This window comes from Tachyglossus aculeatus, chromosome 11 (genome assembly GCF_015852505.1).
Source record: "Tachyglossus aculeatus isolate mTacAcu1 chromosome 11, mTacAcu1.pri, whole genome shotgun sequence".
Taxonomy (NCBI): Eukaryota; Metazoa; Chordata; class Mammalia; order Monotremata; family Tachyglossidae; genus Tachyglossus; species Tachyglossus aculeatus.
The window spans coordinates 37,284,534-37,303,056 of NC_052076.1; the positions used below are offsets into that span (position 1 = coordinate 37,284,534).

At 46.2% G+C, this 18,523-nt stretch overlaps 1 protein-coding gene across 1 annotated transcript in view; it reads right to left on the reverse strand.

Annotated features, from left to right (window-relative positions):
• The window catches only part of LOC119934018 (zinc finger and SCAN domain-containing protein 29-like), a 44,496-nt gene that overhangs the window by 21,232 nt on the left and 4,741 nt on the right, over window positions 1-18,523 (reverse strand). The window contains exons 2-3 of the mRNA XM_038753363.1: window positions 9,912-10,420; window positions 7,727-7,928 (exon numbers count right to left, since the gene is read on the reverse strand). Of these exons, the coding sequence (XP_038609291.1) occupies window positions 7,727-7,928; window positions 9,912-10,298 (589 nt within the window). The 5' untranslated portion in view covers window positions 10,299-10,420. The remainder of the gene's footprint in view (window positions 1-7,726; window positions 7,929-9,911; window positions 10,421-18,523) is intronic.

The window sequence follows — 18,523 nt, forward strand, 5'->3', positions numbered from 1 at the left end:
CTCCTTGAAGTAATCTTTGACCTGGGGAACAACACGAAATTTGAACTGGTCTGTAAATAACACTGCAGTGACCTTCTGTTTGGTTTCCGGTAACCTGGCAAATATGCATTCTGTTTGCCTTTCAACACACGTGGGTTTTTAGCCCATGCTTGTTTATCTCGACTCATCTCTCATTCAACCCACATAGTCAATCTGTCACCGTATACTGTCGATTCAACCTTCACAGCGCTGCTAAAATCCTCCTTTTCCTATCCACCCAAACTTCTACCATGTTAGTCCAAGCACTTATCCTATTCTGCATTATTAAGGATACATCTTTTCCAAGAGGTCTTCCCCAATTATGCCTTCTCTTCCCCGGCATGCTCTCCCTTCTGCGTCGTCCACGCACTGCAATCTGTGACCTTTGGCTATTTCATGATCACCCCACCCCCAACCCCACAGCACTTCTGCACATATCTTTAAATTATATACTATAAATTACTTATTTATTCATATTAATGTCTGCCTACCCCTCTAGACTGTAAAGTTCATTATGGGCAGGAAACTTGTCTGCTAATTCTGTTGGATTGTACTCTCCCAAGCACTTAGCACAGTGCTCCGCACATAGTAAGTGCTCAGTAAATACAAGGGATTAATTCCGCCTTGATTACTGCATCAGACTCCTTGCTGATCTCCTGGCTCCTGGCTTTCCCCGCTCCATCTATAATTCACTCTGCTGCCCGGGTTATTCAGCCCATGTCTCCCTGCTTCTGGAGAAACTCCGTGGTTGCCCCTCCACCTCCACATCAAAAAGAAACTCATTATCACTGGTTTTAAAACACTCAATCACCTTGCCCCTCCTATCTTACCTTGCCGATTTCTCATTAACCCAGCAAGCTCAGTTCACTCCAATCACGCCAACCTCCTCACTGCACCGCAATGTCATCGTCTATCTCGTCGCCAACTAATTTCTTGCCACTGTACTACTTACCCTACCTTCAGTAGGGACCATCTCTATATGTTGCCAACTTGTACTTCCCAAGTGCTTGGTGCAGTGCTCTGCACACAGTAAGCACTCAATAAATACGATTGATTGATTGATTGATTGATCTTTCAGCTGCCCTTTGCCAGCTGCCCTCCTCCAGGAGGCCTTCCCAGACTGAGCCCCTTCCTTCCTCTCCCCCTCGTCCCCCTCTCCATCCCCCCATCTTACCTCCTTCCCTTCTCCACAGCACCTGTATATATGTATATATGTTTGTACATATTTATTACTCTATTTATTTATTTATTTTACTTGTACATATCTATTCTATTTATTTTATTTTGTTAGTATGTCTGGTTTTGTTCTCTGTCTGCCCTTTTTAGACTGTGAGCCCACTGTTGGGTAGGGACTGTCTCTAGATGTTGCCAATTTGTACTTCCCAAGCGCTTAGTACAGTGCTCTGCACATAGTAAGCGCTCAATAAATACGATTGATGATGATGATGCCCTGGAAGTCCCTCACCCTTCAAATTCAACAGACCATCACTCTCCTCACCTTCAAGGCCTTATTAAAATCACATCTCCGAGAGGCCTTCCCCAATAAGCCCTCATTTCCCCTATTTCCTCTCCGTTCTGTGTTGCCCTTGCATTTGGATTTGTACCCTTTATTCACCCCACTCTCAGCCCTACAGCATTTTTGTACATCTCTATAATTTACTTTAATGTCTAGCTTCCCCTCCAGGCTATGTCTATCAAATCTGTTGTATGGTATTCTCCCAAGCACTTTGTGCACTGCTCTGCCCCACAGTAATGCTCAATAAATACCACTGATTGATCGACTGATGGATTGACAGGCTTGCACTTGAGATTCCCCCAAAGCAATCAAACACAACAGCAACATATGGCATTGTGGCCTGGAGACTAGCTGCTGCTAGCTCTTCTCCAGAAATAAATGTTCTGTTTGACATTCTTTTCCACAAAAAAAGTCATTTTTGTCTGCGTTTAAAAGATGTTGGGATTTGTAATCTCTCTCTCATCAATTATTATTATTATTCAGCGGTAAGTAATTTTTGGCTGCCTATGACCTGGAAAGGGGGATTTACCCACCAGTTTCAAGTTGTGGAAGGTAAGGGGTTTTCTAAACCAATCAAACCGCCCCACAATGGAACTGAAAGGAATGTTAGTACAATCAATCAAGTGTACATGATTTTCTGCCTTGATGATAATAATAATTGTGATTCTTATTAAGCACTTACTATATGTCAGGCACTTTTCTAAGTACTGGGCTAGATACAAGCTAATTGGTTAGACACAGTCCCTGTCTCACCATTTGACAGATGAGGGAACTGAGGCACGGAGAAGTGAAGTGACTTACCCAAGGTCATACAGCAGACAGGATTAGAACACAGGTCCTTTTGACTTCCACGCCCGTGCTCTTTCCACTAGACCACACTGCTTCGCGCCCTGCCTTGTTCGCAGATGGTGCCACATGGGTGTAAGGTCTCCTCCTGAGCGTCTGAACTATTCAGAGGGACCCATTTCTCAACTGGGTCTTCAAACCACACACTGATGGTTCCACTCAACTTCTGTCCACACTGTGTTTAGCTGTTTTGTAAAATGGGGATTCAGTGCCTGTTCTCCCCTTTATTTAGGCTGTGAGCCCCATGTGGGACAGGGACAGTTAGACCTGATTAATTTGTATCTACCCCAGTGCTTAGTAGCCTGCTTGAATTAGCAAATAAAATAAGAACAATAATAATAATTATTTTTACCGGGTCATCTGGAGGTCTTTCAGCACTTAAACAGGCTCTTTTTTCATAGACCTCACAGTCTCAATCCCCATTTTACAGATGAGGTAACCGAAGCACAGAGAAGTTAAGTGATTTACCCAAAGTGGCGGAGCTGGAATTAGAACCCAGATCCTTCTGACTTCCAAGCCTATGCTCTATCCATTAAGCCACACTGCTTCTCTTGGGCCACACTGCTTCTCTTATTAGGTCTCCATTTTTTCATATGGTACAAATGTTTGACTCAGTCAATCAATCAATCATTTATTGAGCGCTTACTGTGTGCAAAGCACTGTACTAAGCGCTTGGGAAGTACAAGTTGGCAACATATAGAGACAGTCCCTACCCAACAGTGGGCTCACAGTCTAAAAGGGGGAGACAGAGAACAAAACCAAACATATTAACAAAATAAAATAGATTAGATATGTCACCCCATATACATGGCTGAGGGCCACACTCCCTTGCCCTGATTTCAGTTTATCTAATATTTCTATTTTGGGGGTTAAAGCCACAGCGGAACATTTATTTTTTTTCTTCTGACATGTAACAGCACTAATCTTTTGTTTAGATGCAGTTTTCATTACTCCCCCAAAATAAAGAATTATTGCAGTTGCTGTGACATGAATAAGCCAAACTCTCAGGCCTTGTTCACAAACAGAATGACGGGTGATTTGGCCTGGTCTTATTAATACGCTAGAGGCCTCGTTTAATTTCAAAGTGGCCCGTCAAACCACATCATCATCATCATCATCAATCGTATTTATTGAGCGCTTACTGTGTGCACAGCACTGTACTAAGCGCTTGGGAAGTACAAATTGGCAACATCTAGAGACAGTCCCTACCCAACAGTGGGCTCACAGTCTAAAAGGGGGAGACAGAGAACAAAACCAAACATACTAACAAAATAAAATAAATAGAATAGATATGTACAAGTAAAATAAATAAATAAATAGAGTAATAAATATGTACAAACATATATACATATATACAGGTAATACATCACATCAAGGTGAGGTACTACATCATTTGGGGTTGGGTGGATGTCAGAGGTGTCCAGTTCAAATTTACTGGTGGTCCAAATTTCTTCTTAGGAAAATACCGGTTGGTTCAGAGCATGTTGGGGAGGAGGAGAGGTGAGGAAGAAGAAACCCTTGAAGTCTGACTTGGAATCTTGAGTGCTTGGGCCCCTGGCTCCTAGCACCTTTCTCCCTTCATGCTCCTGACTACTGTAGCAGAATCGTGGCCCAGGTGTTTGGAACAGGTGAAATATTTACATCTGAGCCACCAATGAAAAATTCAAGGAATTTTGAGGTTTTTTGCTCCTGTCTTTATATGTTTGTATGTATTTATTACTCTATTTATTTATTTTACTTGTACATATCTATTCTATTTATTTTATTTTGTTAATATGTTTTGTTTCGTTCTCTGTCTCCCCCTTCTAGACTGTGAGCCCACTGTTGGGTAGGGACCGTCTCTATATGTTGACAACTTGTGCTTCCCAAGCGCTTAGTACAGTGCTCTGCACACAGTAAGCGCTCAATAAATACGATTGATTGATTGATTGATTGATTGATCTCCACTTGTTCCTTTTCCCCCATCATCTAGGTTTCCTCCAACCTCTTGTCTTTGCTTCTCTTCCATCTTCTCCCACCCCAATTTATCCCCTCTCCTTTCCCTTCATCTTGACTTCCAAGCCTTTCCTCCTTCCTCCCAATAGCCCAGCAGGGCATATATGGGCAGGCATACACACACACACACACACACACACACACACACATATCTCTCTCTCTCTCTCTCTCTCTCTCTCTCTCAGGCATACACACATACACAAAAAACCCCCACCACTTTTCCACAGATTCTCTCAGACACCCACAGACCCACCTGCTGTGCTTGTGATGCGGCCAGGGAAGTGGATGCCTGGGGCCACTTCCATGCCAGAAGTGAGGCAAAGTCAGGGAGTTGGCTAGTACAGGCAGTGGAGAGGCAAATTGGTCTCCTCCGGCCCACATAAGATCCCTGGTGAAAGATTCTGCTGCTCCAGGCCAATCCTGGCCCTGTCATTTTTGCTGGTGGGTTCTGGAGTTTTTCCCTTGACCTCACACAAAGCCTGTTACCCACCGACACCCCCCAGCCCCCTTTACCCCCACCCCAGCCCCCTCTACAGTACTATGATACGGCAGCCACGTTTCACACACCCTTCCTCCAGGATCTGACAGGCACCAAATATGGGCTGGTCTCAGCCGCCCATAGACATTAACGTAAATTTACAACGAAGAGATTAACGAGGCAACACACACAGTCATTCCAGTACCGTGAGCCAAGCAGTTTCTCGCAGCAAGCGAATATATCAAAGAGCATCACACTGTAACTGCTAAACACTGTAGATAGTAAGTTTCTTGCAGGCAGGGATCTCATCGCCTCCACTGCATTGTACTTTCCCAAGTGTTTAGGACAGTACTCCGCTCACAGTATGTGCTCAAAAAATACCGCTGACTGATTGATAACGCCAAAGATCCATTAGCAGGATTTCATCTTCGTAGCACACAAGGGAGAAATGAGCTTTTAACGGTAATGTACAAAGGGCTGGGGAAGCCAGCATCCAACTGTTATAGTCAGAGTTGGGGACAAACTGGCCTTTTTGTAGCTCCCACACTGAGGCTTGGGGTCGGAGACATGGCTTACATTAACAGCTCTACTCTAGACCACATCACTGAAAAGTAGGAGGCAACAGAGACAGTTCACTCTCAAACACAGATCGCCTGTGGTTCAGCTGCAATGACGCGACTATACTGAGTACTACTTTGTGTGGGGGGGTGCTCCTTACTAGACTGCAAGCTCTTTCAGTGCAGGGATCATGTCTACTCTACTCTCCCAAGCACTTAATACAGATCTCCGCCCAGAGTAAGCGCTCGATAAAAACCAGTGACTGATTCATTCTTGGGCCTGGGTTTATCCCTTTTTTTTTTTTTTGACAGAGATCAAGGGAGCCCACTCAGAAAAGCTATGGGCGATACAAAGTCAGAAGGGGTGGCTAGAGCTTTGGAGGAGAGGACTGGAATCCAAAACAACCAGGGCAGCTTGGAACTGTTCAGAAATAAACAGGGAGAAGTTTGGGAGGAACAATTACAAAGTAAAGAATGAAAAAAAAATCTACAAATACAAGGTGAAAAATGGCAGGCTGTTACAGCAGATGAAGGATAAAGGGCAAACTGATCCCTATACAGTCAATCAATCAGCGTGGCTCAGTGGAAAGAGCCTGGGCTTGGGAGTCAGAGGTCGTGGGTTCTAATCCCCACTCTGCCACTTGTCAGCTGTGTGACTTTGGGCAAGTCACTTAACTTCTCTGTGCCTCAGTTCCCTCATCTGTAAAATGGGGATTAAGACAGTGAGCCCCACGTGGGACAACCTGATCACTTTGTATCCCCCCCCCCAGCGCTTAAAACAGTGCTTTGCACATAGTAAGCGCTTAACAAATACCATTATTATTATTATTACCAATCACTCGTATTTATTGAGCACTTGCTGTATGCAGAGCACTATACTATGCGCTTGGAAGAGTACCATATAAGAGTTGGCAGACGCATTCCCTACCCACAACATCATTAAGGGGGTGCTTTTGATTTTTGAAAAAGTGAGCACAAAACTGGGGTCAAGAAACCTGAGTATAGAGCCTTGGAAACATAAGGTTGAGACAGGAGAGATTTAGAGTCTTCCCATGCAGACTAGCAAATCATCAGGGCATTGTTAAACAGGCGGTGGGCTGGGAAGAATTCTGCAGAAGGGAAAAATATCTGCAAGCTGCTAAAAGGTTCCTGAATACATAAAGGGCCAGCACAAAAAGCTCAGAGATCCCGACCAAGCAAGCTGTCACTTCACTAGCCCAAGTCATCATCATGAATCGTATTTATTGAGCGCTTACTGTGTGCAGAGCACTGTACTAAGCGCTTGGGAAGTACAAGTTGGCAACATATAGAGACAGTCCCTACTCAATAGTGGGCTCACAGTCTAAAAGGGGGAGTCTAAAAGTCTGAAGTCCAAGTCTGAAGACAGATGGCTTATAAAGTGTGATGCTCCATGTCACTCAGAGACTCCTTCCCCAGGAGGTACTGAGTTCCAGAAGCCAGCACTGCCCCGGACGCAGCCCGGGGAGGGGGTTCTTTAAGGAGAAATGGCAGCAAGTGAAACGCCCTGACACTCCCTTTTAACCGGGGGGCCCTGAAAAGTCAGTGTGGCTGGTAAGGCCGAACACAGGCCATGGAAAGACAAGGACATCCTCTCTAGACTGTAAGCTTATTATGGGCAGGGAATGTGCCCGCTAACTCTGCTGTACTGTACTCTCCCAAGCCCTCAGTACAATGCTCTACACAGAGTAAGCGCTCGATAAATAACACTGATTAATGGATTGATCCCCACAGGGTATCTGCCTTTGGGAGATCTGCGGGTCGGAGGCAGGGGTGGGATGAAAGGGTGGGGCCCAGAAACAGCAGCCTCTAAAAACTGGAGTCCCGGGAGACCACTAGCTTCGTCTCCCCTCAAAACTGGCTCTGAACACCTATGCACAGGAAGGTTAAGAGTTCAATTCTCCCAATGCCCAAAGTGACTCCTCTCCTGGTGGATCACCAATTTTTCAGGGGGCGACTGAAGCCATGGAAGCTCAGTGTTTCCAGCAATGCCCTCCACCGCTCACTACTGATCTGGAAAAACGTACGCCCTTTCCAAAGGGCTTGGTTTACCCTGCTCCAAGCCACAGACTCAGGCCCTGGGAGAATTACGTTCAATGGACGAGCAACCTCCCACAAAAATGATTTAAGAGAAGCCAGCCTGGACACCGTCGTGGAATGTACCAGGCAATTTCTGGGGCTTTTCCAGTCCTGTGGGTAGTCTAAGATGCTCCCCATTCCCCCAGCTGGGGACCTCTGGGCAAGGTTCTTCAACACCCCCGATCTGGGGGAGGGCCCTCCCCATCCCTCGTCCCTTACCTCTCTCCCGCAGGGGCTGAAGCTCCTCCTCAAGGCTTGACTGCACCTCCTTAGGGCTTGATGGCTCTCGTGGCTCAGACTGTGGGCTCCACAGCCCCTTTTCCTGGTTCGCCCTCGCGCGCTGCTCCTCTTCCTTCGGCGGCAAGTTGAGAGACTCTGCACCTTCCAGGAGCCCCTGCTGACCCTGCCGGCGGAGTGTAACCTAGGAACAGACCTCATTGTTCGTCACTGTGGAGCCGGGGACTGGGGAAAAGACTGGGGGAGTTGGAATTAAAACTCCTAAAGAAACCTAGCGATGCTGGGCAGTGAAGAGTCCTCCTCACATAGAGAAAACTAAAAGCCCTGGCAAGGACCAAACACAAACAATGAGGATTTGCTACCTGTTCTCCTTGCCTCTTCGACTGCGAGCTCCATGAGGGAGAGGGGGCTGCATCCAGCCTGATTATCTTGCGTCGACTGCAGCTCTTCATACAGAGCTTGGCATATATTAAGTGCTTATCAAACACAATTACTATCAAGCACGGAGCTCCTTCCCCTAATCTGCCCAGGTCACTCGCTTCCACCCACTGTTCTCCAGCTATTCCTCCTTTGGTTCGGTTTTTCTTGGACGGCAATCCCAGTAAATCACCTATTATTTCTTATGCCACATAGAGACACTATATGCCACATAGAGACACTAAAGAAGGCAATTTAGAAGGTGAAACATTCTGTACTAGAGGACATACTACAGCATTTGGCGAAACTTGAAATTTCTAAACCTCAGTACTTCTAACTGTGAACGCTGGGAAACCTTTGCACCAAGTTGGGACCCTGGCGCCATTTCTACCAGCAGCTCCACTCTTGATGCGACGCACACAAAGAGAGGCCCTAGGAACAAGCCCCACAGAGCATGCAGTCCTCGACGGAAGACACTGAGTTACGACGAAAAGTGCTTCCGTTTCTAAATCTACATCCAGTTTCAGCTTTACAACAATAGCCTTCTTTATGTCATTAGTTCCGAGAGCGCCAAGCGGTGTGGGGGAGGAGAGGGAGGGGAGAAGGGGAACGAAGGAGGAGACGAGGATTGCCACGGGGAAATAGGAAAACACATTCAAAAGTCATGATGTAGGGGAGGGAAGTAGAGAGGGAGGGGGCAATTTGAGGGAGAAACGGGAGAGGAGGTGGGAGAACAGAGATGGCCGGGGGTTGGAAGGGGGAAACGGGAAAGGGTTTACCTGATCGTCAGGTGGAATCACGAGGGAGGGTGGAAACGTCCATTTTATTTCCGTTAAAGTAAAGGTCGGCTATCATAGTATCGTGGAACCTCTCTGACTCAATATAAATACACAAATGGAGCTACAGAACTCACCTAGAATTGACTGAGTACACAATTCTGGGTAAGCTGACTAGGAATCACGTAGCCGTCCTTGATTCAGGAACCAGTCCCGCATTTACAACATTGTTCCTATGAAAATATCGGTTCCAACCTACAATGCTTCGACTTAAGATGCGGTTTTGGGAAACCAACCGCGTCGTCTTGTGGCTGCTCGTAGAGCGCTGATCCAAGATTACCCGAACTGGGTTGGTAGAGGGGGTGCCTGAGATAGCTGCAGACCCCCTGCGTGTACAGCCCCAATAACGGGGTTTCAGGTGGCGTGGAGTCATTTGAAGACGAGGCCCCAAAACCCTGGGATGGCCCCATTTTCCCTAAAACCCTGACTGGAGTCCAGCGGGATGAGGAGTCAATCAGCCTGCAGGTTTCTAGGACTCATCCAGGGGATGGGATAGGGTCTTCAGGTGACCTATCTTCGCCACCCCACACCCCCCCTTTCAAATTGCATCTTTAATCCAATAAATCCAGTAGGTCGCCACTGGTAAAATCCTCGCTCTCTTGAAAGCAACATCTCGGAACCCACAAAACTCACATCCCTAATGCCTGAAGCCCAATGGGACTGGTACTAACAGATGGGTAAGACTGTGGTGACAGAAGAGACAACTTACCCTCCCACCCGAGGGAGAAACCTCAGAGTTCAATATTCACTAGAGTCAAAGAGGTCTCATTTCCATATTGCCCAGGGACATTCAGAGGAAGACAATAGAAACATCATCTGGCCCATCTCAACCCCACGGTTCCTCCCCAGTCTAATTCCATAGCCCATTAAGTTATGACTTTATTACCCAGCTCTATCCTCCTCCTCCTCCTCACCTGCTGCCTCAGTCTCCTGGGGTCTCTCTGCAAATCCTCCACCATCGCCACCGCCTCCTCTCCGCTCTCCGGATGGCGTTCCCGCACCCAGTTCTGGATCTCCCTGGGTAAGACGGTCAGGAACTGTTCCAGAACCAGCAGTTCCAAGATCTGCTCCTTTGTGTGCATCTCGGGCCTCAGCCACAGGCGACAGAGTTCCCGGAGCCGGCTGAGGGCCTCTCGCGGGCCAGCCACCTCTTGGTAGCAGAACTGCCTGAAGCGCTCGTGGAACCTCTCCGGGGCGATGTCATCCTCCAGGGGGACGGTGTCCTCCTTCCACATATAGTCCCTCTCCACCTTCACAATCAGGAGCCCCTCTTGGTCCAGGGAAGCCAGGGCTGAAGCCATTCTCCACCTCAGGGAAGGGCCTCACTTCAGCAGGGGCCTGCACTCCAGTGTTCGAACCTGTGAGTCCCCACTGTGTTTCTGGAAAGCCTCTTCCAGTGAAGCACCCCTGAGAGGTGCTTTTCCTGTAGGCAGAGGCAGGACTACATCAGCTGGAGAGAGACTCAGCGGCATCATTGAACGGTGCTTATTAAGCCCCTACTGTACTGGGTTCTGAATCAAACTAAACAGAAGTGGTCATTATCTTCCAGGAGGGCCACATCCGACTGGTTCATCTGGCCTTATCCCAAAGGAGGACAAAGCGGCTTTTATGGACTAACCCTGACTCTGAATCCTACCTCCTTTTCTGAATATTCCCCTCTCGCTACAGTACCGAAATCACGGGGGCATTGGAGGAATGAGCGAGGGAAGAGCAAGTTCGGAAGGAGTAGCATGGCCTAGGGGGAAGAGCCCAGGCCTGTGAGTCAAAGGACCTAGGTTCTAATCCCGGCTCTGCCAGCTGCCTGCGGGTGGGGGGAACGACCTCCGGCAATAATAACGATGGCATTTATTAAGCGCTTACTATGTACAAAGCACTGTTCTAAGCGCTGGGGAGGTTACAAAGTGATCAGGTTGTCCCACGGCGGGGGGGGGGGGCTCACAGTCAATCCCCATTACACAGATGAGGTAACAGGCCCAGAGAATTGAAGTGACTTGCCCAAAGTCACACAGCTGACAATTGGCGGAGCCGGGATTTGAACCTATGACCTCTGACTCCAAAGCCCGTGCTCTTTCCACTGAGCCAAGCTGCTTCTTAAGTCACTTAACTCCTCTGGGCCTCGGTTTCCCCATCTGTAAAATGGGGACCCAATGTCCGTTCTCCCTCCTCCTTAGACTGGGAGCCCCATATGGGGCAGGGGCTGCGTGTGACCTGATTAGTTGTACCTACCTCCGTGCCAGCTCTTAGAACCGCACTCGACACATCGTACGTAAAGTAAAAGTTAATAAATACCACAGTGATGACAATAATAATAGTAGCGATAATTAGAAAAAGAGAGAATCTGGCAGTTCCTGGCACAGGGTCCTACCCGGAGGCTAAAAAGGGAAGGGATATCTTTGGGGAAGGGAAACTGAGCTGATGCTGAAGTGGGAATGTGGGCATTTGGGAATAGGTGGGTGGATTTCTCTCCCGGCTCCACCTGGGTAATGATAATAATAATGATGGCATTTGTTAAGCGCTCACTATGTGCAAAGCACTGTTCTAAGCACTGGGGAGGTTAATAATAATAATAATAATGATGGCATTTGTTAAGTGCTTACTATGTGCAAAGAACTGTTCTAAGCACCTGGGAGGTTACCAGGTGATCAGGTCGTCCCACGGGGTGGGGCTCAGAGTCTTCATCCCCATTTTACAGATGAGGTCACTGAGGCACAGAGAAGTTAAGTGGCTTGCCCAAAGTCACTCAGCTGACAGGTGGCAGAGCCAGGATTTGAACCCACGACCCCTGATTCCAAAGCCCGGGCTCTTTCCACTGACCCACACTGCTTCTCTATGCAGTGAGATGGGAAGGCGGCTACTTTAAGCGCTTAGTACGGCGCTCTGCCCACACTAAGCTCTCGACAAATCCGACTGAATGCATTCATTCATTCAATCAATCGTATTTATTGAGCGTAAAATGGGGATGAATGGGGACAGAGACGGTATTCTATTTATTTTATTAATGTTTTGTTTTGTCGTCTGTCTCCCCCTTCTAGACTGTGAGCCCGCTGTTGGGTAGGGACCGGCTCTAGATGTTGCCAACGTGTACTTCCCAAGCCCTTAGTACAGTGCTCCGCACACAGCAAGCGCTCAATAAATACGACTGAATGAATGTAGAGACGGTCCCTACCCAACTCGCTTTTTCTTTGTCTACAGCCCGGCTAGGCTCAACGCAGGGAGGGAGTAGGCCTTTCAGGGATCAATAATGCACAGTGGTAACCTCGGGCATGCTCAGTCGTTTATCCCAATACGTATGTGCTGCCGGGAGATGTAGTCGGCGTCTTTTCAGAAGCCTACTGGGCATGGATGAAGGGCGCTCCATCGGACATGTAAACTCCCAAGCCGCTCAAGCCCTGCCAGGGAGCTCGAGGAAATCCAGCCCCTGAACGCCCCCAGGGCGGGGAACCGAGGCCAATTTTTCCACACGGCGGGCAGTTTTTCGACGCTTTTCCTCAGCCAATTTTTCCACACGCATTTTTCCTCCCGTTACGCGAACGATCCCAGCCCCGTCCCACGGCCGTGAGGGGATGATCACCTCGACTCCGTGCCCGGCCATCGGATGGGCGCTTACCCTAACTAGTTGGCAGTTTAGGGTCCATTCATTCATTCAATCGTATTTATTGAGTGCTTACTGTGTGCAGAACACTGGACTAAGCGCTTGGGAAGTCCAAGTTGGCAACATATAGAGATGGTCCCTACCCAACAGCGGGCTCACAGTCTAGAAGCCCTACTGAGAGCTCACCTCCTCCAGGAGGCCTTCCCAGACTGAGCCCCCTCCTTCCCCTTCCCACCCCCCCGTCTTACCTCCTTCCCCTCCCCACAGCACCTGTATATATGTATGTACATATTTACTACTCTATTTATTTTACTTGTACATATTTATTCTATTTATTTTATTTTGTTAATATGTTTTGTTTTGTCGTCTGTCTCCCCCTTCTAGACTGTGAGCCCGCTGTTGGGTAGGGACCGTCTCTATATGTTGCCAACTTGGACTTCCCAAGCGCTGAGTACAGTGCTCTACACACAGTGAGCACTCAATAAATATGATTGAATGAATGTATATATGCTTGTACATATTTATTACTCTATTTATTTTACTTGTACATATTTATTCTATTTATTTCATTTTGTTAATATGTTTTGTTTTGTCGTCCGTCTCCCCCTTCTCGACTGTGAGCCCGCTGTTGGGTAGGGACCGTATCTGTTGCCGACTTGGACTTCCCAAGCGCTTGGTACAGTGCTCTGCACACAGTAAGCGCTCAATAAATACGACTGAATGAATCCCGCTGTTGGGTAGGGACCGTCTCTAGATGTGGCCAACTTGGACTTCCCAAGCGCTGAGTACAGTGCTCTGCACACAGTGAGAGCACAATAAATATGACTGAATGAATGAATGTATATATGCATATATGCTTGTACATATTTATTACTCTATTTATTTTACTTGCACATATTTACAATTCTATTTATTTTATTTTATTTTATTTTAATATGTTTTATTTTATCGTCTCTCTCCCCCGCTTCCAGACTGTGAGCCCGCTGTTGGGTAGGGACCGTCTCTAGCTGTGGCCGACTTGGACTTCCCAAGCGCTCAGTCCAGTGCTCCGCACACGGTAAGAACTCAATAAATACGACTGAATGAATCCTGCTGTTGCGTAAGGACCGTCTCTAGATGTTGCCGACTTGGACTTCCCAAGTGCTGAGTACAGCGCTCTGCACAGAGTGAGCGCTCAATAAATACAACTGAATGAATGTATATATGTTTGTAAATATTTATTACTCTATTTTATTTGTACATATTTACTATTCTATTTATTTAATTTTGTTAATATGTTCTGTTTTGTCGTCTGTCTTCCCCTTCTAGACTGTGAGCCCACTGTTGGGCAGGGACTGGATCTAGCTGTTGCCAACTTGGACAACCCAAGTGCTGAGTCCAGTGCTCTGCACACAGTGAGCGCTCAATAAAAACGACTGAATGAATGAATGTATATACGTATGTACATATTTATTACTCTATTTTACTTGTACATATTTATTCTAGTTGGCTTATATGTTTTGTCGTCTGTCTCCCCCTTCTAGACTGTAAGCCCGCTGTTGGGGAGGGACCGTCTCTAGCTGTGGCCGACTTGGACTTCCCAAGCGCTTACTCCAGTGTTCTGCACACAGTCAGCGCTCAATAAAAACTACTGAATGAATGTATATATGTATGTACATATTTATTACTCTATTTATTTTACTTGTACATATTTATTCTAGTTGGCTTATATGTTTTGTCGTCCGTCTCCCCCTTCTAGACTGGAAGCCCGCTGTTGGGTAGGGACCGTCTCTAGATGTTGCCGACTTGGACTTCCCAAGCACTTAGTACGGTGCTCCGCACACGGTAAGCGTTCAATAAATACGACTGAATGAATGAATATTTATTCTATTTATTTTGTTAATATGTTTTATTTTGTTGTCTGTCTCCCCCTTCTAGACTGTGACCCCGCTGTTGGGTAGGGACCGTCTTTCTAGGTTCCCAACTTGGACTTCCCGAGCGCTGAGTCCAGTGCTCTGCACACGGTGAGCGCTCAATAAATATGACTGAATGAATGGATATATGTTTGTACATATTTATTACTCTATTTTACTTGTATGTTTGTACATATTTATCACTCTACTTTACTTGTACATAATTATTCTAGTTATTTTATTTGCTTTATATCATCAATCATATTTATTGAGCACTTACTATGTGCAGAGCACTGGACTAAGCACTTTATATGTTTTGTCGTCCACCTCCCCCTACTAGCCTGGGAGCCCGCTGTTGGGTAGGGACCGTCTCTAGATGTGGCCGACTTGGACTTCCCAAGCGCTTAGTCCAGCACTCCGCATACAGTAAGCGCTCAATAAATATGACTGAATGAATCCCGCTGTTGGGTAGGGACCGTCTCTAGATGTGGCCGACTTGGACTTCCCGAATGCTTAGTCCAGTGCTCCGCACACTGTAAGCGCTCAATAAATACGACTGAATCAATCCCACTGTTGGGTAGGGACTGTCTCTAGATGTGGCCGACTTGGACTTCCCAAGCGCTTAGTACAGTGCTCCGCACACAGTGAGTGCTCAATAAATACGACTGAATATATGAATGTATATATGAATGAAAATATTTATTACTCTAACTTGTACATATGGATTCTATTTGGTTTATATGTTTTGTCGTCCGTCTCCCCCTTCTAGCCTGTGAGCCTGCTGTAGGGTAGGGACCGTCTCTAGCTGTGGCCGACTTGGACTTTCCAAGCGCTGAGTCCAGTGCTCTGCACACAGTGAGCGCTCAATAAATACGACTGAATGAATCCCGCTGTTGGGTAGGGACCGTCTCTAGATGTGGCTGACTTGGACTCTTACCTCCTTCCCTTCCCCACAGCACCTGTAAATATGTATATATGTTTGTACATATTTATTACTCTATTTATTTATTTATTTATTTTACATGTACATATCTATTCTATTTATTTTATTTTGTTAGTACGTTTGGTTTTGTTCTCTGTCTCCCCCTTCTAGACTGTGAGCCCACTGTTGGGTAGGGACCGTCTCTAGATGTTGCCAGCTTGTACTTCCCAAGCGCTTAGTCCAGTGCTCTGCACACAGTAAGTGCTCAATAAATACGATTGATTGATTGATTGATTGGCCGACTTGGACTTCCCAAGCGCTGAGTCCAGTGCTCTGCACACAGTGAGCGCTCAATCAACACGACTGAATGAATATCTGTTTGTACATATTTATTACTCTATTTATTTTACTTGTACGTATTTATTCTATATTTGGCTGATATGTTTCTTCTAGCCTGTGAGCCCGCTGTTGGGGAGAGACCGGCTCTAGCTGGGGCCGACTTGGGCTTCCCAAGCGCTGAGTCCAGTGCTCCGCACACGGTGAGCGCTCAATAAACACGACTGAATGAATATCTGTTTGTACATATTTATTACTCTGTTTTACTTGTACATATGTATTCTACTTGGCTTATGTGTTTTGTCGTCCGTCTCCCCCTTCTAGCCTGTAAGCCCGCTGTTGGGGAGGGACCGTCTCTAGATGTGGCCGACTTGGGCTTCCCAAGCGCTCAGTCCAGTGCTCTGCACACAGTAAGCGCTCAATAAACACGACTGAATAAATATCTGTTTGTACATATTTATTACTCTATGTATTTTACTTGTACACATTTATTCTATATTTGGCTTATATGTTTCTTCTAGCCTGTGAGCCCGCTGTTGGGTAGGGACCGTCTCTAGCTGTGGCCGACTTGGGCTTCCCAAGCGCTGAGTCCTGTGCTCCGCACACAGTCAGCGCTCAATAAAAATGACTGACTGATGAATGCGTATATGTATGTACGTATTTATTACTCTATTTATTTTACTTGTACACATTTATTCTACATTTGGCTTATATGTTTCTTCTAGCCTGTGAGCCCGCTGTTGGGGAGGGACCGGCTCTAGCTGGGGCCGACTTGGACTTCCCAAGCGCTTAGTCCAGTGCTCCGCACACAGTCTAATTAGTTATTTATTTATTTTATTTGTGCATATTTATTCTGTTTTATTTTGTTAATATGTTTTGCTTTGTCGTCCGTCTCCCCCTTCTAGCCTGTGAGCCCGCTGTTGGGGAGGGACCGGCTCTAGCTGGGGCCGACTTGGGCTTCCCAAGCGCTCAGTCCAGTGCTCTGCACACGGTGAGCGCTCAATCAACACGACTGAATAAATATATGTTTGTACATATTTATTACTCTATTTATTTTACTTGTACACATTTATTTTATTTTTGGCTTATATGTTCCCCTTCTGGCCTGTGACGAGGGACCAACTCTAGCTGGGGCCGACTTCGGCTTCCCAAGTGCTGAGTCCAGTGCTCCACAAACAGTGAGCGCTCAATAAAAACGACTGAATGAAAGCACATATGTATGTACATATTTATCACTCTATTTATTTTACTTGTACACATTTATTCTACATTTGGCTTCTATGTTTCTTCTAGCCTGTGAGGATGAGGGGTCGACTCGGGCTTCCCAAGCGCTCAGTCCAGCGCTCTGCACACAGTGAGCACTCATATAAAAACGACTGAATGAAAGCATATATGTATGTACATATTTATTACTCTATTTATTTTACTTGTACACATTTATTCTATATTTGGCTTATATGTTTCTTCTAGCCTGTGAGGAGGAGGGGCCGACTTGGGCTTCCCAAGCGCTCAGTCCAGCGCTCTGCACACAGTGAGCGCTCAATAAAAATGACTGAATGAATGTATATATGTATGTACATATTTATTACTCTATTTATTTTACTTGTACACATTTATTCTACATTTGGCTTATATGTTTCTTCTAGCCTGTGAGGAGGAGGGGCCGACTCGGGCTTCCCAAGCGCTCAGTCCAGCACTCTGCACACAGTGAGCGCTCAATAAAAACGATTGAATGAAAGCATATATGTATGTACATATTTATTACTCTATTTTACTTGTACACATTTATTCTATATTTGGCTTATATGTTTCTTCTAGCCTGTGAGGAGGAGGGGCCGACTCGGGCTTCCCAAGCGCTGAGTCCAGTGCTCCGCAGGCGGTGAGCGCTCAATCAACACGACTGAATATCTGTTTGTACATATTTATTATTCTATTTATTTTACTTGTACATATTTATTCCATATTTGGCTTAAATGTTTCTTCTAGCCTGTGAGGAGGGACCGGCTCTAGGTGGGGCCGACTTGGGCTTCCCAAGCGCTCAGTCCAGTGCTCTGCACACAGTGAGCGCTCAGTAAAAACGACTGAATGAATGTATATATGTATGTACATATTACTCTATTTATTTTAATTGTACACATTTATTCTACATTTGGCTTATATGTTTCTTCTAGCCTGTCAGGAGGAGGGGCCGACTCGGGCTTCCCAAGCGCTCAGTCCAGTGCTCCCACACACGGTGGGCACTCAATCATTATTATCATCATCATCAATCATATTTATTGAGCACTTACTGTGTGCAGAGCACTGTAGTAAGCGCTTGGGAAGTACAAACTGGCAACACTGAGAGACAGTCCCTACCCAATAGTGGGCTCACAGTCTAAAAGGGGGAGACAGAGGACAAAACCAGACTAACAAAATAAAATAAATAGAATAGATATGTACAAGTAAAATAAATAAATAAATCATCATCATCATCAATCGTATTTATTGAGCGCTTACTATATGCAGAGCACTGTACTAAGCGCTTGGGAAGTACAAGTTGGCAACATATAGAGACAGTCCCTACCCAACAGTGGGCTCACAGTCTAAAAGGGAGAGACAGAGAACAAAACCAAACAGACTAACAAAATAAAATAAATAGAATAGCTATGTACAAGTAAAATAAATAAATAAATCATCACTATCAATCGTATTTATTGAGCGCTTACTATGTGCAGAGCACTGTACTAAGCGCTTGGGAAGTACAAATTGGCAACATCTAGAGACAGTCCCTACCCAGCAGTGGGC